General features: G+C 47.9%; 1 protein-coding gene across 2 annotated transcripts in view; it reads left to right on the top strand.

Annotated features, from left to right (window-relative positions):
• Positions 1-22,905, top strand: part of ZAP70 (zeta chain of T cell receptor associated protein kinase 70) — a 28,671-nt gene extending 5,766 nt beyond the window's left edge. Inside the window, exons 1-13 of one of the 2 annotated variants that reach the window (XM_068661616.1) lie at positions 11,107-11,201; positions 12,066-12,522; positions 13,885-14,045; positions 14,665-14,803; positions 16,399-16,477; positions 17,108-17,148; positions 18,353-18,401; positions 18,949-19,123; positions 19,793-19,999; positions 20,278-20,470; positions 20,788-20,928; positions 21,745-21,857; positions 22,194-22,905. In XM_068661616.1, the coding sequence (XP_068517717.1) occupies positions 12,121-12,522; positions 13,885-14,045; positions 14,665-14,803; positions 16,399-16,477; positions 17,108-17,148; positions 18,353-18,401; positions 18,949-19,123; positions 19,793-19,999; positions 20,278-20,470; positions 20,788-20,928; positions 21,745-21,857; positions 22,194-22,317 (1,824 nt within the window). In that variant the 5' untranslated portion in view covers positions 11,107-11,201; positions 12,066-12,120 and the 3' untranslated portion in view covers positions 22,318-22,905. Of the gene's footprint in view, positions 1-11,106; positions 11,202-12,065; positions 12,523-13,884; positions 14,046-14,664; positions 14,804-16,398; positions 16,478-17,107; positions 17,149-18,352; positions 18,402-18,948; positions 19,124-19,792; positions 20,000-20,277; positions 20,471-20,787; positions 20,929-21,744; positions 21,858-22,193 lie in introns of those variants that run through there. The other variant, XM_068661615.1, reaches the window with a different exon arrangement.
• Positions 22,906-25,755: the final 2,850 nt, after the last annotated feature.

Below are 25,755 nucleotides of genomic sequence, written 5' to 3' on the forward strand. Positions count from 1 at the left end.
GATGTCGGCAAGGGTCCTGCCGCAGCCGGAAGCGGTAAAGACAGGCACAGCAGACTCCACTACAGTGCTGAGCTGTGAAAGGAGCCAGCAAATACTGCCCCAAGGAACATTTTGATGGAGGACCATACAAGAGCCTAGAGGAATGACCTATAGTCACAGGGAAATGGGGAGATAGGTGCCAGAGGTACAGGCCGAACTTTCCAGGGTGTTCAGCTCTCCGAAGTCATGCTACAAGGGCAGGCTTAAACAGCACTAGGTTGTTCTGAGAATTCAGCTGGACCCATGCAGGGCACGACATGCCCTGTACAGCTGCCAGCGTCCTGGCTCCCCTGGGACCTGGGGAGGGTTTACACTCTTTTTTCTGGGACTGCCAAAGAAAAGCATCTTTGCAAGTAATTGTTGCTGCTGTGACCCACCCACTATGAAACAGGCTGTGAGACCAGCAAAAATTCTGCCAGCAGTGCCCCAACAGCTGCTAGACAGGAACATCCAGCCTGTCCCACCACAGCTGGATGCAATCCAGCACCCTGAAGAGCTCTGCAGCACAAATCCTTGTCCTTGGACCATAATGTTCTCCTTGGAGAATCTGTTTTGATGGGTTATTAGCATCCCACAGCAGAAGTAACTGGCATGTTCTGCTGACAAGGGGAGGTTGCAGAAGAGTGAAGCAGAAGCTGAGCGATCAAAAGGTTTTCTAGAAGACAGTGTTAACCCTCTGCTGCTCATCCCAGGGTCTTACGTTCAGGGACAAGAGAATGGTGTTTGTATGTTTAGCTACAAAGGTTCAAAGTTAGCTTGCCTGGTGGAAAAGTTATGGGAAATGGTGCATTTTGCCCATGGTAAGAAGCTGGGACTAAGCACAGGTAGATATTAATACAACCTCTGATCGATAGCACAGAAAGAACAAAAGCTAAGAACTTATGAGACCATGGGGAAAGAGCTATTTTTTCACCTCAGTAGCCATATAGCTGATCAGTTAGCCACATTAAAAAAAAATGCAGGAGAACAGTAAATATTGCCCGTATAATAGTCTAGTGAGCAAGCAGAAGACTTCATTCTTACTTCAGACACTGATGTTCAACGGAAGACCAAAAACATCAACAGTGGAAGCAAAATGTTTCTGCATTCAGTGTTTCTATATTCCATGGAGCCTTGGCTGAACTAGAAATTGCATTGGCCAGAGAAAGGAATTGAAAGTGCAATTTTCCCTGAATGGAACTCAGAATTGCAGAAGTTAGATATGGGAAAGTCCTATTAGCTCATCCCAGTTTCTTCCTGCCTGTACATGATTGTTCCCTACAGTAGTGATCCAGTGTTAAGTGACTAGGAATGGGACTTCCACTATTCTCCGTGGAGACACTGTTCCACATCCTGATGGATCTTATTAGGAAATGTTTCTCATGAATCAGTGGAAAGTCTGGCTATGTTTTCCTTTATCCCCATATCTTACCAATTCCTAAGAGGTATTCTAATTAGCACATCAGTCAAGCCCTTCAATTACTGCTCCATCCCAAACTTGGAATGTTTGCAACACTTCCAGTATCAAAACACCTACTGAACTAAGTAACCTCAGTGGTGTAAAGGTGCCAGGATCATGTTCACTACTGGTACTGAATCACATGGGTGGGTTTGGGGTTTTTGTTTGTTTTTGCTAGTGTTTTTTTTTTTTTTTTTTTTTTAAAAAAAAAAAAGCTACAGTAACTTTGTTCTGATCTGTTCCATGTAAACAAAACTCATCTTTCTAAATCTGAGAAGCAGTGAGTGCACTCAGTGCTCTGCCAGCCTCTTCCCCACCAGCTACTCTACTTACAGTAATATTTTGTTCGTAAAAGCAAGCGCTAGGGCTGCAGTGCCGGTGGCAAACACCAGCTGCCCAACACACTCATTTGGTCATGTCTGGATCTGCTGCTAGCCCCCTTTGCTTGGGCTTTCAAAATGAGATTGAGAAATCTCACTGACTCATGGCCATTTGAGAGCCCATGGCACTTACTGCAAGCACAGAGAAGTTGCTTTGGTGTCTAAGCCAAGTTCTGAGTTTAACATTTATGCTCTGCCTGCCTAAATCCCCTCTAGCAGAGCTATGTAAGGTAGTCTCCCATTTTAACATACTATTGTGTCAGCACTGAAGAGCAGAGTTGCAGGGCAGCTTGAGCACACTGAAGCCTTCCTCCTAGCTAATGTTGAGGGCACCAACACACACTACTGATGCAGCACCACTACAACCTGCTCACTACTCTGCTCCCTTTTCTTCTGCCTCCCCTCCTGACAGGGACTTCAGGCTCTAGTGACGGCTTCAGAGCAGGACTATAAAAGTATGATTCTGAAGTGCCTCATATGCACAGAGATTCTGTCCAAAGTAAGAATACCTTAAAAATATAGCTTGTATTATAGACCAAGGAGAAGCCAGGCAGTTTTGGATGGACCAGTGCAAAGCAGAAGACCAACAGATGTCTGATAGTATCTACAATGTTAAATGGTTCCATTACGAAAGCAGAGGCAAGCGGATGATCAGTATAGAGAGGACACAGTAACTGTTGCTTCTCAAAAAGCAAAGGCAACAAGATTAAAGAACTGAAACCAGGTCAGCAGATCAGCCTTAGCCTGCATACATGCCCAGCGCAATGCACTTTCACTGAATCAACAGGTTTTAACCCATTTGAGAAAAATCTCTAGCTGGAGGCTGGCCAGCAGGTGGGTGAGCCCACCCTCCCAGGTTATTCCCAGACAGCTTGCCTCCCTCCCCAGGATAACTGATAATCCAGTACCCTACCAAGTAGGGCACAAAGTCGACACCCATCAGGAAGGGATTGCAGCCTAGTGGCTGCAGAGCCCTGAACACCAGGAGTAAAGGAACAAGACTCTGGAGCTCTTCACCCAACCTGACAGTAACTGCACACACAACTTCTCTCTCCTCAGTTTGCCTGTCTCTTCTCCATCTTTTCTGCCCTGAAAAACTCAGGAGGTAACAGCTGCACATTCATATGCAACACAGACAGCAGTTGTGATCTTCCAAGGAATCTGTAGGTACTAAAAAAAAAAAAAAAAAAAAAAAAAAGCTCCTAAACTAAGCTCAACTATAATACTTACCTTACTTACCTTTAAAAGACAAACCCAAAGCATTAATGAAGATGGTTTTTATGTAGAAAAAGACACCAGGCTCCACGCTGGGTCCTTTTGTGGTTGGAAATGGAGTTATCAGACACTTCACCGCTGGGAGCCATGAGAGGGGCAGAGGTGAGGGCACATTGTTCAGAGCAGCACTGAACCTGCTCAGCAGGTTCCAGTCCTTCCAGAAAAGGTATCTGCTCAGAACCATCAGAAGGACACAAGCCAGTGCAGAACATGAAAAACGTTTCCAAAAATATCCATCATGGCCAGCGCCCTCACAATTCTGCAGCTTAAAGTCTTGTCACACCTGTAGCGTCACCTTTACTGCACCCTGCTAAGGGCTATGCCACCAGCAGTAGTGGCAAGACTTAAGCCACAGGCTAGTTGCAAATTGCTTATGTAAATCTCATTTAACCTTTCTTCAGCCTGCTGCTCCCCACATGCTCTGTACTGGAAAACCCTAGGACCACAATGCTGCAATAAGCTTTTACTTCAGCAAAAACCTTTTGAATTAATGCAGTGAGGCCAGGTAGAACCAAGCAACATAACAGCTCTCAATATATGCCTGTTTTATTGCATTACTGCAGTTTGCTTTTACTGGCTCCATGAAAGCATCTGCTATACCAAAAACTGGAGAATCCTGCTGGAGTACCAGCTCCTCACTCCAGTTTGTCGTCAACCTCAGCTCCACCTAGGTGGCAGGTAAATGTAGGGACAAGTTCTGTGCTCACTCATCCTTAGGACGCCTTGACATCATTGGTTTAGACATGATGACCCATAGCTGAGTTACCAGACTACAAAAGCACTCAGGAATACCAGGCAGTGAACAATGTACTGTGTTTAGCTATGTTAGACCCTAATTAAAAGCTGTTCAGGATGAGTGGGTCCAGGGCCAGAAGTGTTTTCAGTGGCTCTACAAAGGATCAGCAGGGTGTTTTCACAGCCTTCCAAACTCAGTCCACACGCAACAGCTAAGGACATGCTGCCTTAGGACAGAGTTACTTTGCTTTACCCCATCACACAGGAGTGTCAGCCCTGCCCATGAGCCCATCACCCCACCTATTCCAGAGCTGCCCCAAGAGAAGCTGCCCGCCAGGGACATTTGGATTATGAGAGGATGCTATTACAAACCAGTAGCAGGTCCAAGGGTAGCTGTGGGGGACCACAACTCAGGTTTCTGTTCCTGCACATCCCAGACACCTTAGGGTACTGCAAAGCTCTCTTCTTTGCTATATAGGATACAGTGGCCAGGTTACTTGGGCCTGTCCACATCACTGCATATTCCCCAAATAAAATCAGCTTGAGTTTAAACAAACTGTCACATTCAGTTAAGCTTTCTGCGCCTTTTCTTATATGCAGCATTTCTAAAAACATGGTTCTGGACCATGGATTTATCTGAGTCTTCCAGGCTCCTACCTACAAATAAACTCAGAAATCTTTTCACTGAAAAGAAGCATTTTATGAAGAACCAATACCCTTTTCTTTAGGGAAAGAGCCAGGTATTTAGCCAAAACACTGCTATAGTTAGTTACAGAACTAATTATTAAGTCCTGTAGCCAGTAATCAACCAATGTAAAGAAGATTAAGAACAGCCACTTGTATTGCACTGAGCTGTCATCCTTGGACACTGAGGAGCACACCAAGATCTACATGCTTGGCAGTCTTTCCATCTGTACTCCCCAAGTAAAGCACAACCAGATAAAAAGATTTTAGTGAGAGTCAGGTGCACTTTGTTAGAAAGAACATGTGACACCACAGACCTGACCACATGTAAATAGGAAACATGCTAATGTATACAATTTTCTTGTGTAAACCAAATGTAGGAAAGCCACCTGCATGTGTCCATTAGAAACCTACTGGTACTTTCTACTGCAATACTCAGAATATCCCAAATTGGAAGGAACCCACAAGGCTCATTGAGTCCAACTCCTGGCTCCATGTAAGACCACCCCGAAATCAGACCATGCCTGATTTCACTGCCGAAATACTTACGGAACTCCAGCAGGCTTGTTGCTGTGACCACTGCCCTGAGGAACCTGTTCCAGTGCCCAACCACTCTCTTGGTGGAAGAACCTTTTAGTAATATCCAACCTGACCCCCCCCCACACACACACCCTGTCACCATTCTTTCAGGTCCTGTCGCTGTCCCCAAAGAGCAGAGCTCAACACCTGCCCCTCCGCTCTCCTTGTGAGGAAGCTGCAGGCTTCCATGAGGCCTTCCCTCAGCCTCCTCTTCCCTGGGCTGAACAAACCAAGGGACCTCAGCCACCACTCACACATCTTTCCCTCCAGACCCTTCACCATTTTCATAGCCCTCCTTCAGAGGCTCTCTGATAGCTTTATGTCCTTGTTATATTTGGTGCCCAAGCCTGCATGCGGTGCTCAAGGTGAGGCCACAGCACGCAGAGCAGAGCGGAACGATCCTTTCCCTTGCCCAGCTGGCAATACCGGGCCCGAGGCACCTCAGGACACAGTTGGCCCTGTTGGCTGCCAGGGCCTGCTGCTGACTGGTTCAGCTTGCTTTCAGCCAGAACCCCCAGAGCCCTTTCTGGGGGGCTGCTCTGCAGCCTCTCATCCCCCAATCCGTACATACAGCTAGGGTTATTCCATCCCAAGTGCAGAATCCAGCACTTGTTGAGCTTCATGCTGTTGTTGATTGCCCAGCCCTCTAGTTTGTCAAGATCTCGCTGTAAGGCATCTCTACCCTCAAGGGAATCAGTGTCATCTGCAAACTTACTTAGTATACATTTGAGTCCTGCATCCAGATCAGTTACAAAAACATTGAAGGGAATTGTCCCTAAAACGGAGCCCTGCAGAAAGAACTCCACTAGTGACTGGTTGCCAGCTTGCTGCAACCCCATTTATGATAGCTATTCGAGTCCAACCCATCAGCCAGTTGCTCACTCACAGCATTTTGTGTTTATCTAGCTGAATGCTGCACATTTTGTCCAGAAGGATACTGTGAGAAATAGAATCAACAGCTTTGATGAAATTCTGAAAAATTACATCTACTGACTTCCCTTGGTCAACTAGGTGGTAACTTAATTTTATTTCCTTTCATTAAATGACCATTTTGGCTCAGGGGATCACACTCTGCCTGATTTTCTTTCTATGGCACTGCAGAAAAACCTGCCCCAGCATCCTGCAGGGAGGCACCAAGCCCTGCCTCCTGTTACCAGAGGCAGCTGCACCGTTGGTTCACAGGCATCAGTGAAAAGCTCAGAGGAAGCAGGCTAACACCAGAAAACTGCTTTCTGGGAACAAGGCAATCCTGGCCATTAAAGCAACAGCTTGAACAAAAGAGGCAGATAGTTATAACCACCAGGGCCCCAGGCAGGTGGCCTTCCCCCTCCCCTGCCCCCTCCTTGTCTCCTGCTCTCAAGGAGAGAAGAGCAAATTGCTTCCGCTCATTAGCATTTGACAAATAACCACAGAAGGAAAACAAGTCCCCAGCAGGATATGAATGAGCTCAGGCCTTTATTGCCACCTGACTGCACCAAACAAGCGTGTCATCAATTTTCCATGCTCTGTTGCACAGTTTCTCCCTTTCTGAGAAGGATGAGCAACCTCACCCACTCAGGCAGGTTACGAGTGGCCAGCTTGAAGCAAAGCAGCAAGAAGCAGCTGGGAGCTGCAACAGGAGCAGAGGTGGCACACGACCACTCCTGCACATTTGGGTGCAGATACAAGCTAGCTCTGAATGAGGGTCTGCAAGCAGCATGCTCAGACATCAAGGCCTTTAACGCTGCCTGCTTGTGAGAGTAAGTGCTTTAAGAGAGCTGAGGGACTCAAGGCAGCCTGGCTAGTTCTGATCCTAGGTGGAAAGAGGAACAGGAAACCAGCCAACAGCAGCCCTGCCGCTGGGTAAGCAATGGCTGCTTCATCATACAGGTACTGTAACACCAAGGCACAAGCATTTAAACAGAACTATCACCTGTGTTTATTTTAAATCTTCAATAATACTGTGATGGGGTGGCACTACGTCTCTGGCCAAGAGGTTGGAAGGGGAGATCAGAACCCTTCATCCCCAACCATGGTACCAGCTTTTTTTCAAAGCTGGTACATCACTGTCAGGAGCTTTTGCATTAAGTGCATCCCAGCAGTACCAGGCCCCTGCATGAGGCCTTGCAAATAATACTGTGGAATTTAACATCTTTATTCCAAAAAGGACTGTGGACCCTCCCTGCGGCCAAATGAATCCCATGTTTCACTTCAAAGGGGCTGAGGTGTATGAAGCATTTCTGCGCATGGCCAGGGATCCACAGGCAGCAAGGGGCAGTTTGCACTTACCTGCTCACTTCAAGGACAGCAAAGGGCAAATCAGGTCGTTTGTAGAATTCAGGCCACAGGACTCCTGAGCAGGGAGCTTTTTCTATGGAGTTTCTGTAAATACAACCATTTCAGGTAGGACTGAGTCAGTAATACCCACTGACAAGTACAGAAGATTATTATCTTCAATATAAGCAGAAGACATGCTGTTTATGCGTATGAACAGAAATGGGCTCACAGTTTCATAAACTCCTACTCACACATAGCTCAAGTGTTAATAAATGATTGTGTAGTTGAGGTTTAATATGCAGTCAGCAGGGAGGCTGGGAAAGCAGTTAAAGCAAGGAACACAAGTGCTCATGAGGAAGCTTTGGGAAGAGCTGCTATGGAATGCACAAATGCAAATTTAACATTAATCAACAGCAATTAGAAGAGTATAGTAAGGCCAATCCAAGTCAAGGTTAAAGTTTTCTTTAAACTGAAAAGCACTTAAAGTTTAATCAAAGTTATTTCAAGTCTATTGTTATTTAGAATTTAGAAGACTATATGCCCGCAATCCAGGAATCATCTCACAGCTTATCCTCTTACATTTTACAAGTGACTCCTGGGATAAACGACTTAGAAAGGGAACTTGTACACTTGAAACATTTTTCAGTCCTTCAACCAGGCTCCTCACTATAAAAACAGTTCTTAGATCAGAGCAGGAACAACAGAATGGAATCTAGGAGAAAGAACTGGGCATTGCTGCTCCTCCACAACCCTAGGCAAGCCAGAAGATGGTTGGTATGTGCCCACAGCCACAGGGAAGCAGCTACTGATGATTTATTCCATTTAACCTACTCTTTGTGCCATCCTGTTCTCTCCTAAGCCCTGCCTACACCTTTCCTCTGCCACAGCCTCTGTACCCAGGCTCAGCCCCACACCTCCACAGGATCAGCTCCAGCAGCAGACTCCTGGAGAGCTCAGTAAACACCAAGCAGGTCAAGATAGTACAAGGTACAAAGTTTTACCTGGGTTTTCCTACAGCACCAAAAAAGTGCTGCAAACAGCATCACAGGAGAACACATTTACTCTTGCACTAGCTTCTTGCAGCAGGGTGAGACAAGAGGCCTGCATGGAGCTCTGCAGAGCCTCACCAGTGCAGTGAGAGGCCAAGGGATGCCAGGAGAAGCTGCAGGGCTGAGCAGCTGGCTGGGGCAACCTAGCCTCAACCAGCAGCAGCCTCCTGCAGGGCAGGCAAGCCCCGAGGTTGGGGTCATTCCCCACTCACAGCCCAGGGCAAGTGAGTGGCACAGCAGCTCTGAGCCTCTAGCTCTCCCCAGCCAGACCTTCTGCATCAGCAATGCCACATTCCCCCCAGCAGCTCTTACCTTCAGTTGCCTCCCCTCAATTAAACACCTTTTACAGAGTTGCTCAAAAAAAAACCCAAAAAACAAAAAACCTCCTCCCCCACATTGCCACCATACACCTCAAAACAGCAGCTCCCTGCACTACCCCCTCCTCCCCTCCCAGCCCATTCCCAGCCTCCATCCCTCCCAGGGTCCTCCACCTCCGGCCAACCCCTGCCACCTTAAAGACACAGCCCAGGCAGCCAGGGCAATGCTGTGGGGCTTTGTTGTGGCCATAGTGAGACAGAAAACATTCTCCTGTGGGGTGCTACAGTTTGCCACCGCTTCCTGCGGCTGCCTCTCATGGACTGTCACCAGTACAGCACAAATTGGACCTGCTCTTCTGGGAAATTATAAAGTCAAACCAGTTCCTGATGGTTCTTGTCTGATCTAAATAGAAGTGAGTAGCCAGCTATATATAGATCTGATTGACTGACATGTCAATAGTTTCCTGCACGACTTTCCTGTGTGCAGATCTGACTCTAGTTTTTACGTGGGCGATGTTTTCTTCAGTGCATCCTCATGTCACAGTACCAGTTTGTAGATGTGGCCGTAACTGCAGGAGCCCTGCCTTCGTGGGCTTTCTTCACAAAGGCTATTTCTAACCTGGGCTGAGCACCCAAAACCAACAGGAATGCTCAGCATCTGGGTTACTGCAGCTCAAGGGACAGAGATTTAAAAGGTGCTGGAAAAATCAGGTCCTGCTGCTTGAAGATGGTGGTTAAGAGAGCCTTTCACAGCTTATTCCAGCCACTAGTTTATGTCTGTAAAAGCCACCCATGAAATCGGTTCTCATTTTCATTTGTGCTTTACACTGCAGAAAAAACAGAGTGGCGTGAGGTTTGTTTGAGTCTGCTAAGGTTGTGCCAGTGTTGTTCAGGCCCACCCAGGGTTCACTTTTGTATCTCCTGTGAGGCTCTCTGGACTCTGCTTGTAGAGAAAAAAAAAACAGTCTGTTTGCAACAGAACTGCCTGTGTAAGCACCTGGAAACTTTGTGGGAGCTCACTAGTGATTAGCTTCTGCTGTCTCACTTTCACCTGACCAATTTTCAAACATGTTCCATTTTCTGTGATGTTTTGCTCCTGAACTTTCCAGAGAAGGGAATCAGCATGTTTGGGTGCATCATCCTTTTACCTAATCACTGTTTATCCCAGGTAGCCAGTGGAAATTAGTAGCACATGAAGAAGGCCATCAACCTTCCACTGCCTACTCAGCGCTTTCACTTCCTACACTCATGAACATGATTCATGGGCCTGACTCTGCAGTCAAAACCAAGAGCTGCAGTGCTCGCTTCTGACATCCTTCAGTGCGGGACATTCCAACCTCCTGGGACCTGCCCTGGAAGTTTTTTTCTGTCTCTGGGCAGCTCTGATGCCCGGAGCATTTCAAATGACCAGGGAGGCCATTCGCCTTGGTTCAAAGCACTGAACCCAGTTCAGGTTTTTAGCTACAGTGTGTTTCCATCTACCTTCTGTCTCATACTTGCAGGTCCATCAAGACCCCAATTTGTTTCATTTGTTGAATTTGATTAAGGGGGCTTCACAATTCAGGCTTACTTGTGCTGCGCTTGACAGGGTTTACACATGTCCCGCATGCAAGCTGCAAACACCGCTGACGGCTTCCTGTTGTGGTTTCCTGCCTTAGCTAAAACATCTCCTTCACCAAGCCTGCTCTCCCTTCCTGTTCTCATCAGAAGGCCACTTCTGGGCTTATGAAGACAACAAATAGGTAGAGAAGACTGGTTGCCATAAATCCAGTTCCCCATGGGGTCTTCACTGTTGAACACTGAGTAGAGCAGGGTGCACACAGAGAAATGGTTTATCCTCAGCAGTTTCCTTCTAACCCCTACCCTGTTCCTACTGACACAGAGCACACATCCAGCCAACCCTTTCATAGCTCAGCAGGGCCAGAGACTGGCAGGAAGCAGCCCCCTCACTAGTGCTGCTGGGTAGGCACAGGGCAGGCAGATGGCCAGTCAAGCACAGCTCCAGCCACTGCCTGAGAGGCTGCTTCGGAAGCAGCTCAATAGGACCAAACAATCAGGCAGAAACTTGTTCCACTGTGTTCGGAAATGAGGGTGATGTTCAGAAGAATCAGGGTGAATAGCAGAGATCCAGCCAAAAAGCTGGATGCCTTTTCTGTAAACATGAGTTATGCATTTGTTGGAGATGGGGAGGGAGACAATAATTCTTTTTGGGGTCAGCATCTACGCAATGACAAAACCGAAGATTAGGCTCCAGGGAACAAATAAGACCCTCCAAATCTGGTAATGTTTCCACTAAGCACCGGAAATTGGCAATAATTTGTGGGTGGGATTTTAGATTTTTTGATAGAACTATAGCTCTCTGACAGGAGAGTCTCTGCAATATCTCAGTCAACAAAGTGACATTTCTCACTGGGTTCCCACCAAGAACTGGCGCTGCAGCATCACGGCGGTAGGTTTGTTTCTGGTTTTAGGTTGTTCTGAGCGGGGAACTCCAGTAATGCTTGCACATTTCAGCTTCACAGAGACAGTGGGATTAAATTCATTTTTCAATGATGGCTGGCCATGTCTGAGCTCCGTCTTTCTCAGGAACATATGTAAGAAGTAGAAATAGGAACTGCCAGTTGGGATCGGAGTGTTGGCCAAATTCAGAAACCAGCCGGTCAGGTATTGTAGGAAAAATAATCCATACAATTTATTAAGAGACAATTAGAGTAAGGTTTCTCCTTGGTGCTGTCAACAGATAGTTATTGTCTGCCTAGAAGCACTCGGCTTATAGTTGCCTCCTTCTGCTGTGTTTGGTGCAACCATATATCTAGATGTTCTTTAGACAATTAATGTTGCTCTCATGTTTTAATCTTAATTCATGTAAGATTTTGGCCTAACAGACCCTCACATCAAAACTAATTTATTCAGAGAGGAAAAAGAGTTTGCTTTTATTGCTTTTATTGTGAACAGGACTAGAGAGAAAATAGTAGGAAGTCAAAACTAAAAACTTTGGAATGGATTTAAGAAGCACATTTTTAATAGTGAAGGTGACCAGAACAATCACTGTAGAATCTGGTGCATTCTCTATTACTTGCAATAGATCAAGATCGGGTGTATTTCTGCTTTCTAGCAGGCTAGGTGAATTGCTGTGTGGGATTCTCTGGCCAGAGATATAAACGCACCTGTTCCTACTCTCCATTTGATGTTTGAGATGTCCCTACAGACTGTCTTCTGGGGGCTGATCAACCCCTAGATAAACAGGTTTGAATTCTGATTAAACCTGTTTGCAAAAATTCAATCAGTGAAGAATTTTGGTTCTCTCTTCCAGATCAAGCACGAGCTGCGTGTGAGCTGCCCCAAGCAATCCCAGTAAGTGCGCAGCAATGCCGGATGCTGCTGCTCACCTGCCCTTTTACTATGGCAGCATTGCCAGGTCGGAAGCGGAGGAGTACCTCAAGCTGGCAGGCATGTCGGATGGGCTGTTCCTGCTGCGGCAATGCCTGCGCAGTCTGGGGGGGTATGTCCTCTCCATGGTATGCAACCTGCAGTTTTATCATTACGCCATCGAGCGCCAGATGAACGGTACCTATGCTATTGCGGGGGGCAAAGCACACTGTGGGCCAGAGGAGCTCTGCGAGTTTTACTCCAAGGATGCCGATGGGCTCTGCTGCACCCTCCGCAAGCCCTGCAACCGCCCCAGTGGTGTGGAGCCCCAGCCTGGAGTCTTCGACAGCATGAGGGACAATATGGTGCGCGAGTACGTCCGGCAGACGTGGAGACTAGAGGTACTGGCCATTGCCAAAGGCAGTGTGGGACTGTGCAAGGGGTGTTCTCTGGGGGATTACTGCCACTTGCCACCCTGACCTCCTCTATTGCTGTCTTCCCCCTCTTATATCACATCGTGGTGAAGCAAGGTCCTCCTTAGAGGCAGCAGGCACTAAAAGTAGTCTTAACTCTCACTTTTTCAGTTGCTTCTTCAGAAACATGTCTAAACATCATCCCAAACCTTCAGGTTATTTCTCTGAACAGTTGCTATTGCACCTGCTCTGCAGGGCGTTGGGATTCACCACCCACTTCACAAGCATTTCGCCATGCACCATTTGCTCCCCTGCAGCACACAGAACACTCACTGCAGTTAGACCAACGCTCTGCACGTCAAGTGTCTGTGCCTCCGTAATGCTGTGCTGAAGCTGTGATGAAACCAGATTCAAAGTCTTGCTCAGGTTTTCCTTGCTCTTTAAAGTCATTGGAGATTTTGCCTATGAGACTAAGGTACTGGGTACTGCATCTAGTCTGTCTATTATTTCAATTTAAAAATAGCTTCTGTAGTTGGTTGTACACAGAACTATATATAATTGAGACAGACCAAGCAAAACTCTCTAAATGGTCACACTGGCAGCTACATAATTAATTTTCTTTTACCTGCTGTCAGCTCAATAGTGCCTACTCAGCCCCTTCCAAGTGAGATAGCTCAGGCATTCTCCCTAGGAAGTCTTTCTATGAAAAGTCTCTAAATGTGGTCTGTTTTAGACCAAAGGTACCTGGCAGAATGAGGTCTTCAGTAGGGTTTCTCCATGAAGCTGAACCGTGAACCCTGGCAGATAACACACAGGACATTGCCACCTACTGGCAAATGAAAACCTGCATTTGTTTATGAAAAGTGTAGGGCCAGTAAAATTAATCTATGGTACCCCACATGATTTCCAGATTGCACTGCTCTTGATAAGCTGTAGTGCCTGGGGACAGCAAGCAGCCAAGAAGGCAGAGGCACCAGAAAGCAGTCCTGCTCTTCCAGGAATGCCAAGCGGGAAGGCACCCTGTGAGCCTGGCATCAAAATCCCTTATGTGAACACAATGGCTTCTATCTTCCCTCACCAACAAATCAATGGACTTCAGATGAATTTGAGGGCTGGGAGCAATTTAGATAAGCAAGTATTTCATCTCGAGTAGTTCTGCAAGTAATTCTGCAGCAGAACAGAATCCAACCCACTAGTGCTACAGGCACAATTAATGTCACAGGCACTCCAGTTACGAGGCTTTCCAAGTTTCCTGCCTCAGCTGTCCAAGGGGGTGCAAACTAAGCCATGCTGAAGCCACACAGCAACACAACAGTGCAGCAGGAGGTCTCATTTCTCACTCTCTTCCAGGGGGATGCACTTGAACAGGCCATCATAAGCCAGGCTCCACAGGTGGAGAAGCTCATTGCCACCACGGCCCATGAGAGGATGCCCTGGTTCCACGGCAACATCAGCCGGGATGAAGCTGAACGGAGGCTCTACTCTGGGGCACAACCTGATGGGAAGTTCCTGTGAGTGTGCAAATCCTGAAAGATAGTCCTTTTAGCATTTCCCCACTTACCCTCTAGTTCTTTGTTTCATGTGGCAGCGCCTGAGAGGAGGTTTAGCTGGGCATGGTCAGACTGGGGTTACAGATCTGTGGGGTCTGACACCTGTCATTTACGAAGCAGTAGCTGGCCCTCATGAAGAGCGAGTCATATGCTTTATTCATTTCTCATGTTCAGATGTCTGTATGAAGCACGCTTTCTAATGCACAGGGTGATATCAGATACAGAGTTCAGTAGACGGAGACATTCAGCACGGAAATGGAGGCACTGTATGGCCAATAAAATATAGAAGAAAGCACTTGCTGTGGTAGAAAAACACATGCATCTCGCAGAAGTGAGATGGTCCTTAATTTAATTATCTCCTGAATGAGTTGGAGAAAGAAAGAATTAGCTGGAGAGGGTGGAGAAAAGGGGCAAGAGACAGAAGGTGAAGGATCTCTCCTCAGCCTCTGCAGAGGGAAGGTGGCAATTCTAAGAGGGGACTCCTTACCAAGCGCCCACCCTGCAACCCACCACCACTGCAGCCATGGTAATTTGCAGGGTAAAACCTAGAGTTACTTTCAATAGTTCTCCTTCTGACCAGGCTGAGAGAAAAAAAGGAAAACGGCTCCTACGCTCTCTCCCTTGTCTACGGCAAAACAGTGTATCATTATCGGATAGACCAGGACAAGTCCGGCAAGTACTCCATCCCCGAGGGGACCAAGTTTGACACGCTCTGGCAGGTACTGTACTGTGGGACAGTGACTGCTGCTGTCCTAATAAAGCGAAGGTACTTCTCCCTTGTTGTTGCTGCCCATGCCTTGGGGGAAAGGGAAGGCCACTTGGAGCTTTAAAGACTTTAAGACCATATGTGGGTCATTGTAGCCTCTTCCAGAAAACTCTTATGTCCTCTGGGTCTGGCTGTCTATCATCTCACCTCATTATGTTCATATCTGTGCACCATTGTGCACTCCTAGCTATGTACAGCCAGGGCTGGGTTATCATAGCAGCTCTGAAGTAGCACTGGCATTGCCATGCCTAACACCAGCCTGGTGCCTCTCCAAAGAAACAAGAGGATCAGTGCTTTTCACTTCTAGATTCAAGGCAGAATACTGGCAGATGGTCATATTAATTACGTTTGCACCCCATCAGCAAACATCACACATTCAGCCACAGCATCTGCATGGGACCTCTTCCTGCAGCAAGCACTGATGAAATTGCTCATCCCAGGCTGTGTCTCCTGTGCATCCCCCCTCCTGGCTTGGCAAACCTTTAGGTGCTGACTGCAACTTTATTTTCCAAGTGGCTGACTAATATGCAAAGAGGGGGAAGGTGTGTGTGGGGGGCAGAAGTGTTGAGCCAACTGCCAAAACCTTGACATGACCAAAGATGTACCATGAGACTAGGAGACATGTCCATGTACCAGGAGACAAATCCTATCACCCCACAGGAGCTGCAGAATATGTTCAGATGCTGCATTGCCCCAGCAGTCCTCACAAGGAGGGGACAGGGTTTTTAGGGAATGTGATGAGGGCTTGAAGCCCAAGACCAGCACAGAGCCCTGGCACTGCTGGGAGCTGCGTGCCCCTGGAGCCTTGCTGGGTCTGTGTGTGCACCATGGCCCTTTAGAGCTGCCTCAGGGAAGGAACACCGCTGCTTCCCCCTGGGTAAAGCTGTCTGGGGATGGTAACTGTTTTGATGAATTTTTCAAATTCCCAAGCTGTCTTCATACTGAATTTGAATGAAAACAAAGACTTCTGGGCATTTTAATGGAAACAGAACTGTGCCAGTCTCCCAATTTCAGATGAAATCTGAGCCACACGGGAGGTGAAGAGAAAGCTTAGTCCCCCTTTTGGTCCGGTGGCTAGGGCTCAGGTGGTCAACTCCAGCCAGTGTCAATCCCTGCAGTGCTTGAACTGCAGGGAAAAACTGCCCAGGATCCAGAGGGCTAGCCCTGGGGTTCCTCCAGGAAAGCCAAAGGTTCCTCTCAGACTATCAAACAAAACACTTCTTGAAAACCTTTCCGGCTGTGACAACAATGACATTACACTGAAAATGCCCTACCAAGCTGTACTGCTAGAGATTTTCCCTTTGTCTTTTTTTGGTATTTATCTAACTTCCCAAATTCTTCCCAGCTCTGGCGTATACCCAGCTATGCAAATGCTGGCTCTACGAGATCCCTGAGTGCATAGTTAGAAGAGGAGAGAAAGAAATAATCAGGTCCCTCACTGCCATAAATCTGAGAGACACCATTACCATAAGCCACACATGCTACTTGCAAAAGAAAAGATGATTTTCTGCTTGCATTAATCTATTTTTCGTCTGATTCCTTTCTCAGCTGGTGGAGTACTTGAAACTCAAACCGGATGGTCTGATTTTCGCCCTGAGGGAAAGTTGCCCCAACCCCAGCATGCCAGGTGAGCTGACATCTGCGAGTGCCATCCCTGGCCCCGGTTGAGGCCACTTCGAGCCGTGCTATCACAAGTGTCCTTTACTATGTCTGACCCAACTTACACAGGCTCTGATGGTTAGGGAATGGCGCAATTTCAGCTCCTGTGGCAGGCTGGGCAAGGCCACTTCGTGCTGTCTGCTGAAAGCGGCCACACTCCTGGCATGGCCAAGGGTGGCCCAAACACAGCAACAGACAGGGGAATCTGTGCTCCAGACAAATTAGGGGCTTTGGGTGCCAAATGCATGGCTTCTGAAAAATTACTTGCTTTTTAGGCACCAGGAAACAACATGACCTGAAGCCTGGCTCCTGGTGCATCTCTTGAGCTGAACGCTCAAAACCATGTGTCACTTCTCCTGGCCCAAGTGTCACAAATGTCACTTCAGAGCCTGCCTGTGGGATCCCTGAGGTCTCTGGAGGGCTGGCCTGGGAACAGCCCCCTTATCTAGACATGCTTCCACACCGTTTACGGCTAACACAGTGGAAAGGGGTGTTTGTGTGGGAGGGATTGGACCCCACAGTCCTTCAAGGACTGATGCTCTGATTCTGCTTAGGGCACACACAGACTCCAAATAAAAGTTTCTCTCTTGATTTACAGCCTCTGCAGCACCGGTTCCACCAACCCACCCCTCTGTGAGCGTAAGTTTTGGGAAGGGTCTGTTTTATTGGTACCTCAGGGGTTTAATTGCATTTCAAGCTCACTGATCAAACTGCTCTTTTCTAAAAGGCAATAACACAACTGGAATATATTAAGGCCAGCTGCAATGTTGTCCTCTTTCCAGCTTGGATGGGGACAAGGAATAGCTGGGCACAGCTACCAGTAGAGTCGAAAATGGTTTCCATTCACACTGCGCTCCTTGCAACATGTGGGGATGTCCTCGGGGAGCCCTCTCCCTGCTGCCCTCCTTGCCAGGCAGGAGTGGGGAAGACATGGTCAGATTCTGGGAACGCCCAGCCTTGCAGCCAGCCTCTGGCCACTGGCCAGGTCTTTGTGCTCCTTCTGCATCCCTGGCCTCAGGGTATGTCTGTGCTCAGTCACCACTGCGAGTGCTAAACTGTGTTGAAACCAGCAAGTTTGGGCTATGAGAGCAGCCCATCCCAGAGCCCAGCAAAGCCCAAATAAAGGTCTAAGCATTTACCCATGTTCTCAGAGAGCTTTCACAATCTGCGGTGGGCTCCCATGGTGACTTTGCTGCAAGCAGCACTGGAGTTCAAAGCTGTGCTGGAGAAGTGTGTTTCATACAGCAATCATGGCTTTGTCCCTGTCTGCTTTTGGAACAGTGGTTGCAGCATCCATGGGTGCTCGTGGAGGTCACTCATTGGCACAGCCAGGCAGGCAAGTGAGCTGGCTGCAAGCTGAGCTGCCTCTGGGCTTCCCTTCACTCGCTGACTCTGAGCTACAGAGCTACAGAGGCTTGGCCTGGGATGACCCCCACTGCTGCAGAAGACCTGTAACTTCAGGATGGGGGAAACAGAGGAAGCACAGAGCAAAACACAGTCCTGCATGCATACTCCCTGCTGCTAGAGAACACACAGCCCTCTTGGCACCTCACCCTGTGCAGCCCGCAGAGCAGGTCACTTAGCTGCAATGCTGCACACAGGCTTTGCAGTGAATCCCCAGGGTCAGAGCCCTGCTGTGGAGCTGCAGGGGCTTCACACCAGCCAGGACCAGACAGCTTGACACTGCACCAGTCCCCTATGCCCAGCACAGGGCCTTTTAGTGGAAGTCACCAGCTGGGGCTCTGTTGGGCTCCAGAGGTTCCCCATCCCTCTCCTTGCCCATTTCAAATTGAAATGTTTTCCCCTGGCTGCCTTATCCACTTTAACCCTGTTTCTTTTCCAGAGACACCTTGGGGCTCTCAATGCAGATGGATACACGCCAGAGCCTGTAGGTGAGCACCTCTGAAAACCTTCGCCTTGTGATGGGAGGAGATAGGACCTGGGGGTGCCACAGGAGCCAGGGTGGTTGCCATCTCTATCACCTTCTGGTCAAAGAGCTGTGCTGCAAAGCTGCTTTTCTACAAAGGCACCCACTCACTACTGGGCCCTGAGCCAAGAATGTTGCAAAAGTGTTTACCCACACCCTGTACCCAGTACACCAAGCCCTGTCCTATTCCCCATCTTCTATACTGCCTACAAAATACTCAGTGCATTCAGTTACATTTCACTGGGGAGAAGCCAAGCATGCAGCTGGGACCTGCTGGGACCTGTAGTGTGGGAGGGCTCAAACACATCTCTCCATCGTGGGTCTGACAGTGTAACTCAGAGAGGCTGTGGGCTGTGAGAGGAAGGGAGATGCCCAGGGGAAGGCTTAAATGATGGAGCTTGAAGGAGAATATGCCAGGAGGTTAAAGAAAACCTTCTTGATCAATGAGGGAGGGGCAGGGAAGGGTACATCACTTATAGCTATAAACAAGTTTATTTCCTGTGAATATGCAGGAAAGTCACGCTTGCTACCCATGGACACCAGTGTCTATGAGAGCCCGTACAGTGACCCTGAGGAACTGAAGGATAAGAAACTCTTCCTGAAGAGGGACCACCTGATGATTGATGAAGTGGAACTGGGTGCAGGAAACTTTGGCTGCGTCAAGAAAGGAGTCTACAAAATGAGAAAGTGAGTGCTGCCCTGAAGGATGCCGAGGAAGAGGGAAGGGGGTGCTCAGAGATGTCCCCAGCCATCCTGTTTCTAGCTAGATGGACTCTAGAGTGATAATGGGGTGGAGGTATAAGAGGCTCTGGAAGGTCAGTAGTAGCTTTTCTGGGACTTTACCAGTGTCCTGAGAGTATAAGCTGCATTTTATGCTCCCATGCATAAGACTGCCACTTCTGGAGGCATTTGCCGGGCTCAGAGGGGCATGTCCATGTTCCTGAGGTCATCTTGGTCCACATCAGAATAAAGGAGTGAAACTGAGTAGATGTGCAATCCTTGGCTCTACCCCTGGTTCTCTGCATGTCCATACAGATGGCTTTTGCTCACTTTGTGCCTGAGACCCTCCTTGAAAAACGGTGATGATGATGCACATCTCAGTGTATGAGGAGCCTTCAGATCTACAGATGACAATCACTACTCTACACTTACAAGGCTGAGGTGATCCTTTTCTCTTGGGCCTTCTAACAGGCCTGGGATAACAATGTCATACAGGGCTCCACCAAAACAGGCTATGGAGGCTGCATTTGAGATACCAAACATTATCACATGTGGAGTAGTTTCCATTCCAGGCTGATACATGAATCCAGGTGCTGTTTAATTCATCCACATTTGTTCCTCTTGTGTCCCATGCAGGAAGCAGATCGATGTGGCCATCAAGGTGCTGAAGAGCAACAATGAGAAAACAGTGAGAGATGAAATGATGACGGAAGCCCAGATCATGCATCAACTGGACAACCCTTACATTGTCCGCATGATTGGGGTCTGCGAGGCAGAGTCCCTAATGCTTGTGATGGAGATGGCTTCTGGAGGACCACTCAACAAGTTCTTGTCTTCCAAGAAGTGAGTGCTGAATAAAATGTGCCTGATATTCTCTGCATTTCTCATCCAACTCACTTTTGCCAGGGAAGCCTGGCTTTGTAGGTGGAGGGAGGCTGCTAATAACAGAAAGAGATTCTTTTTCATGTAAGTCATAGGGACTGATGCTTCTGGAACAGAGATGTCCATGCTCATTCTCCGCTGCAGCTAGAGAGCTTAGAGGGGACTGTGGTGTACAGAGTAATGACAGATTCTTGCTGTCCAACGGTTTTATTACTGCATTGTCCTTCCATCCTCCCCAGAGACGAGATTACAGTCAGCAATATTGTGGAGCTGATGCATCAAGTATCCATGGGGATGAAGTACTTGGAGGAAAAAAACTTCGTCCACAGGGACCTGGCAGCCAGAAATGTCCTGCTGGTCAACCAGCATTATGCCAAGATCAGTGACTTCGGACTCTCCAAGGCTCTTGGTGCTGATGACAGCTACTACAAGGTAAGTGTGAGCACAACAAAGGATCCAGATAGCTAGCAGATTCCCAGCCTCCTCCAGGCTGGGGGCTAAGACTCCCAGAGACAGGGGCTCTGAGTTCTTCCCAGAAGCCTGGCTGCACAACCACATCACATTCTGTCCAGCCTTGCTGCTGTGACATTAAAAGGGTCTTTGCAAAGCTCCAGGAGGGAAGGAAGAAATGCAGACGGTATTTTTTCAGCGGTGTGGGATTACACTTGACAGAAACATTTAGCAAAACAGAATTCAGGTTCAGCTCAGAGCAGGCTCTCTCTCAAATGTTCATTTTTGCTTTGCTACAGGCCAGGACAGCAGGAAAGTGGCCCTTGAAATGGTATGCCCCGGAGTGCATCCTCTATCACAAGTTCTCCAGCAAGAGTGATGTATGGAGCTATGGTGTGACCATGTGGGAGGCCTTCAGCTATGGGCAGAAACCGTACAAGGTGAGGCAAAGTTGGGCCTATCATGGATCGAAGTCACAATCTGGGCTCCCACTCTAAAACTGGTTGACTGACACACAATGAAACTTCGATTTCCGTTCCCTCGAGTGGATGTTTTTACATCTCTTAGGCAGGGGGCAACACAACAGGCTCACTTCCACTTCATGGAAGGCACAGATTGGATTGCTTGGATCCTGCAGCATTGTGCTCATTTAAGGGAAAGGAAACAGAAAACAAAACAAATTCATTTGGATTTGAATCAAAGCAGACCTTCTCTTTGATCCTTCCACCCACTTGCAGAGCTGAAAAGTCAGTTGCTCAGCCACTGCTCTGCCCAGGGTTGGGATGGGGCCCTGGGCTGTGAGGCAATGTGAGACACCACTGCTGGGTGCAGGGGCTGAAAACAGACACTGTATGGAATGTGCTGTGCATGGACCCAAAGTACTACCCCAGACCCAGCTCTAAACTGCCTCTACTGACCCTGTTTCCATATCCAAAACCATTAAAACATTTTCAGTGATTTGTGGGGAAAGGACAAGAGGCAATGGCCACAAAATGGACCACAGGAAGTTCCCACCAATATAAGAAATGACTTGTTCATGGTGAGGGTGACGGAGCACTGGAACAGGCTGCCCAGGGAGGTTGTGGGGTCTCCTTCTCTGGATATATTCAAGGCCCGTCCGGATGCCTCCCTGGGCAACTTGTTCTAGGGAACCTGCTTTGGCAGGGGGGTTGGACCCGATGATCTCTGGAGGTCCTTTCCAACCCCTACAATTCTGTGATTCTGTGAAAACATTTTCTCACTTGATCTTCTCCTAGAAAATGAAAGGCCCAGAGGTTATTAGCTTCATAGAGCAAGGGAAGCGCATGGAGTGCCCCACGGACTGTCCGGCAGAGATGTACACCCTCATGCAGCAATGCTGGACCTACAGGTAAGGATTCCTCTTGCTCCTCTCTCTGCTGGTCCATCAGGGCAGCACACACTCTCTGGACAATACGAAATGAATGGTGTCTCATTCCCCAGACCATGATGAATAATACACATAATTCTTTATTATCATTCCATTCCATTTGCCTGTAAGATGTCAGAGCTTCTCTGCATTTGCCCCTCTCCATCCCAGAAAAGTTGCAGCTCCTTCCCTGGTACAGCCTGGTACTGCTGGGCTGCTGTTCTCTCCCAGGTTCTTCTGTGCCTGGTATTTTCTCCATTGGGTCAGTCCACTGTTGTTTTTTTTGCCAATTCTTATTTTTCTTTTCTGCCCTTACAGATGGGAAGAGCGTCCAGGATTTATTTCTGTGGAAAACACAATCCGTGCCTACTACTACAGTATTGCTACCAAGACAGAAAATGGTCCAGAGACAGAGGACAAATCAAAAGCAGCTCTTCCTTGAGTTTCCCTCTCCGCCCCTCAACACACATGCCCTGGACTTCCTGCACAGGACCTGGAAAGGCTCTTTGCAAACTTCTGCTTTAATCTTTTAAACAATGGTTTTGTTTCTCAAGCAGCTCTAGAACTAAGATCCTGGGAGGCAATACTGTCAGCAGACAAGGGCAGTCAGCTACACCTCGTGTCTCCAAACAGCCAGCCATGATGTACATGTACATCTCCAGTCTGACCATCACAGGACAGTACAGGACAGTATTGTGGTTCCTTCCTACCCACCTCCAAAAAATATCCCAGGACCTCAAAGGTTTAATGCCTACCTCGCTTACTAGGGATGAACTGCATTAGCTCCAGCAGATCCAGATTTCTCCCAGTCCCCCAGAAAAAAATGTACACCATAGGGCATGGTGTACGTCCCCCCTGCACTGCCACCACCCTCCAAGCTGGTTAAGGCTCCTCATACAACTAAACTCCCAGGACCCATGGCTCATCTTCTGGATCCTGACTGGTCCCTCTGTGCTACTGAATTGAGCAGTTTGCTTCTCAAACATGAAAATCGGGCACCCTATAAATAAAGGATTCTATATGTTTAGCATCCTTATGTCTCAGACTATTAAACTGCCTTAAATGTTTGCAACTACTTCACAATGAAAAGAAAATAATCGTAGTTCCCCTCCAGTAAGCCATGGTTTCCCTCACTGATGCTCTCCGTAACCCTGCAGAGTCACCAACCCAGTCACCTCTGGCTTCACTGCAGAGCTGCTTTCTTGCAGCTGATGGCACTACAGCGCTCAGTTGAGTCCACTGTGGAAATCTAGCCATCTGTCGAGGCTTGCACTGGTCTGCTTCTGCCCTGGGTGTAGTGGATTACCCATGCTGGGGGGACTGTGGTCTGCAGAGTTGCAAAGAGCAGAGAGGAGTTGTGAAGGCGCGGGAGGTGGAGGAAACAGAAGATCAGAGCCTTGAGATACAGCGAAAAGAAAAGCTTATCTCTCACCATCTTCTGCTATCAGAAAGCCACACAGCATCTCACAAGTGTACCTTGTCCAGGAGGTAAAATAAACAGCTACAGCCCTGGCCAGGGCACAGCCCTTATCTAAACCTTAATGGGAGGTGCGTTTGTTCTGAATGCAGCTGTTCTGGGGAGCATTCAGGTATGGGGCCTAAATCACCCCCTCCATATAGCCTGCTTAAGCCATCAGAGAATGTAGGTCTGATGAAAAATAAAAATTATCTGATGAAAAATAAAATTAAGCATTCCCCTCTCCTTGTCTAAGCTACAGCTTCCAGTGACAGCAGCTATTTACACATCAAGGCATTTTCTTTCTCAAGCCCATTAGCTTGCCCTGTATGCTTGAGAACTCTGGACAACTTCTCTTTACTAACAGAGGGTAAAATAGAGGCATCAGAAGAGAAAGTGGCTTGGTCTTGGTCGTGTTCGCACAGTGAGTTAGTGGCAGAGGTAGGAAAGAAATTACCTCCTATGTCATGTTTTCCTTCCAGAGAAAGTGGCTGTTTTGCTGGAAAAAAAGGTTTGATGTGCTGCGGGTGTGCTCTGTCTGTTCCAAGAGCATCGCAAAGTGTCAGGACTTGCTGTGGGGGAAAAAGGGAGTGAGATGAGCAGGACCTGTGGTCAGAGGACTTTGTGACTCAGCTCTTTCTGTGACTCATCTTTTTGGCATGCACAGGGTCTGACAGTTCCTGGGGGAATCCACTGTGACTTCAGGCACTGCCTCCCCCCTGGGCACCAGAAGTGCCGGCAGGCTCGGTAGGATCCAGGCACAACGCACTTACCCTGCAGCCACGGACAGACACTCTTCTTCCCCACCCACAGCATGGATACATCCAGCTCTGTCCTCTCTCCTCGCCCACTGCAGGCAGGTCCAAATACTGAAACAGTCTGCAGGACGTTCCAGGCAGTTCACTGACGAATCTCAGAGGCACTGGTTGTTTGAGCAAGAGTCGCTGATAAGATAATGACAGAGGCTGCAGTTAGCACAGAATGAGTTCAGTGCTCTGTGGTCAATTCTGTTCTATTAATTCCCTCAAATCCTCTCTTTTCTTGCACACTTTTTCTCCTTTACTCCTACTCTTAGTCACCATTATTTTCCTAGGTTTTACATAAATGTTAAAGCTCTTCTAACTTACACATTCTCCATCTTGCAAGGGAAAAGCTGAACATCTAACTTTAACACCCACAGTGATAACAGGGGACATGATAAACTATCAGTAGTCCCGTCTGAACAACACTGTGTAACAATCTATCATATTGCCAATGCAGATCTATCACACTTCAACCTATCTTATCACCAGCAAGCCTATCTTATCACCAGTACATGACTATTTATCAATTGCACCATATCACAAGCGCACACTCACCTTTCTATCTCTTTCAGCTACATAGGCATTTTCATTTTGTTCAGTAGCATAGCAGCTGTGTGACTAACACAGCTGTGTGCTCATCGACCTTTCTGTCTCACCCCTCAGTAATTTACTGAACCAAGGCAAAATATATATTCGAAGCCAGGGTTCTTTCCCATCTCTCCCCAAGAAGTGCTGTCTGTGTGCCTGCTCAGGGCACAGTTCAGCATTGCCTGGGGCTGTCCCCTCTGTTGTGAGCTTGGCCAGCAGTGAAATTCTTTGGGTTTGGCTGCTTTCTTCCCACACAAAGCAGCTGCAGGCATTTCTGTATAGCACAAATGGCTGAACCAGAAACACTGCACAGAGAGGGGAGCAGCCCTGGGAAGAGCACCGTGGCAGCTGCCTCTGTGCTGCCCTTGCTGAGCTGCATGACTGAAGCACTCGGATTTGATCCAGTTTGGGGGAAATTGCAGTTTGTTTTTGCAAGATCTCAGCCCTGCTGGATGGCTCTGGCTGTTGGCAATTTGGAGACACTGCAAGGGCACAGGCCTACTCACCCTCATCACCCTCCTTGTTCCAAAATGTCTGGCAGCCATGAAGTTACAGAATGCTTTTGTTCTGCCCTGGTAAAATACATCTTGGAATGATGGATTTCTCACTAAAAGTCAGGTGAATGACTGCTCCTACACTCTCCCCTTCCTTCCCTCCCTGGTAGGAAATCCACTTGTTTCTAGTTACAGCAGAGGCAAGTGAAACAAGGGAAGGATATGTCTTGCCAGTGTTTGCACAGGGGCCCGTAAGGAAAGCTCCCATCCACCTTGTCTGTTTTCACACTTTCATCTCCAGATGATGTCTTCTTTTTATGATCAAAGGCCTTCTTGGTTCAGAGACACTGAACAATCCCCAGCACAGAGTACCATCACATGCATCAATACACAGTAGAACAGAAGTAGCTAACCTGTTGCACATGAAGAAAAAAGGATGTGCAAAGCGCTGAAAAATGCAAAACTAAATGAAAATTATCTTCTTCACTGACAAGAGGAATGCAAGTGATGGGGCTGGCATTCTTTTCTAGGTATTAACA

Source organism: Anas acuta, chromosome 26 (genome assembly GCF_963932015.1).
Source record: "Anas acuta chromosome 26, bAnaAcu1.1, whole genome shotgun sequence".
NCBI classification, from domain to species: domain Eukaryota; kingdom Metazoa; phylum Chordata; class Aves; order Anseriformes; family Anatidae; genus Anas; species Anas acuta.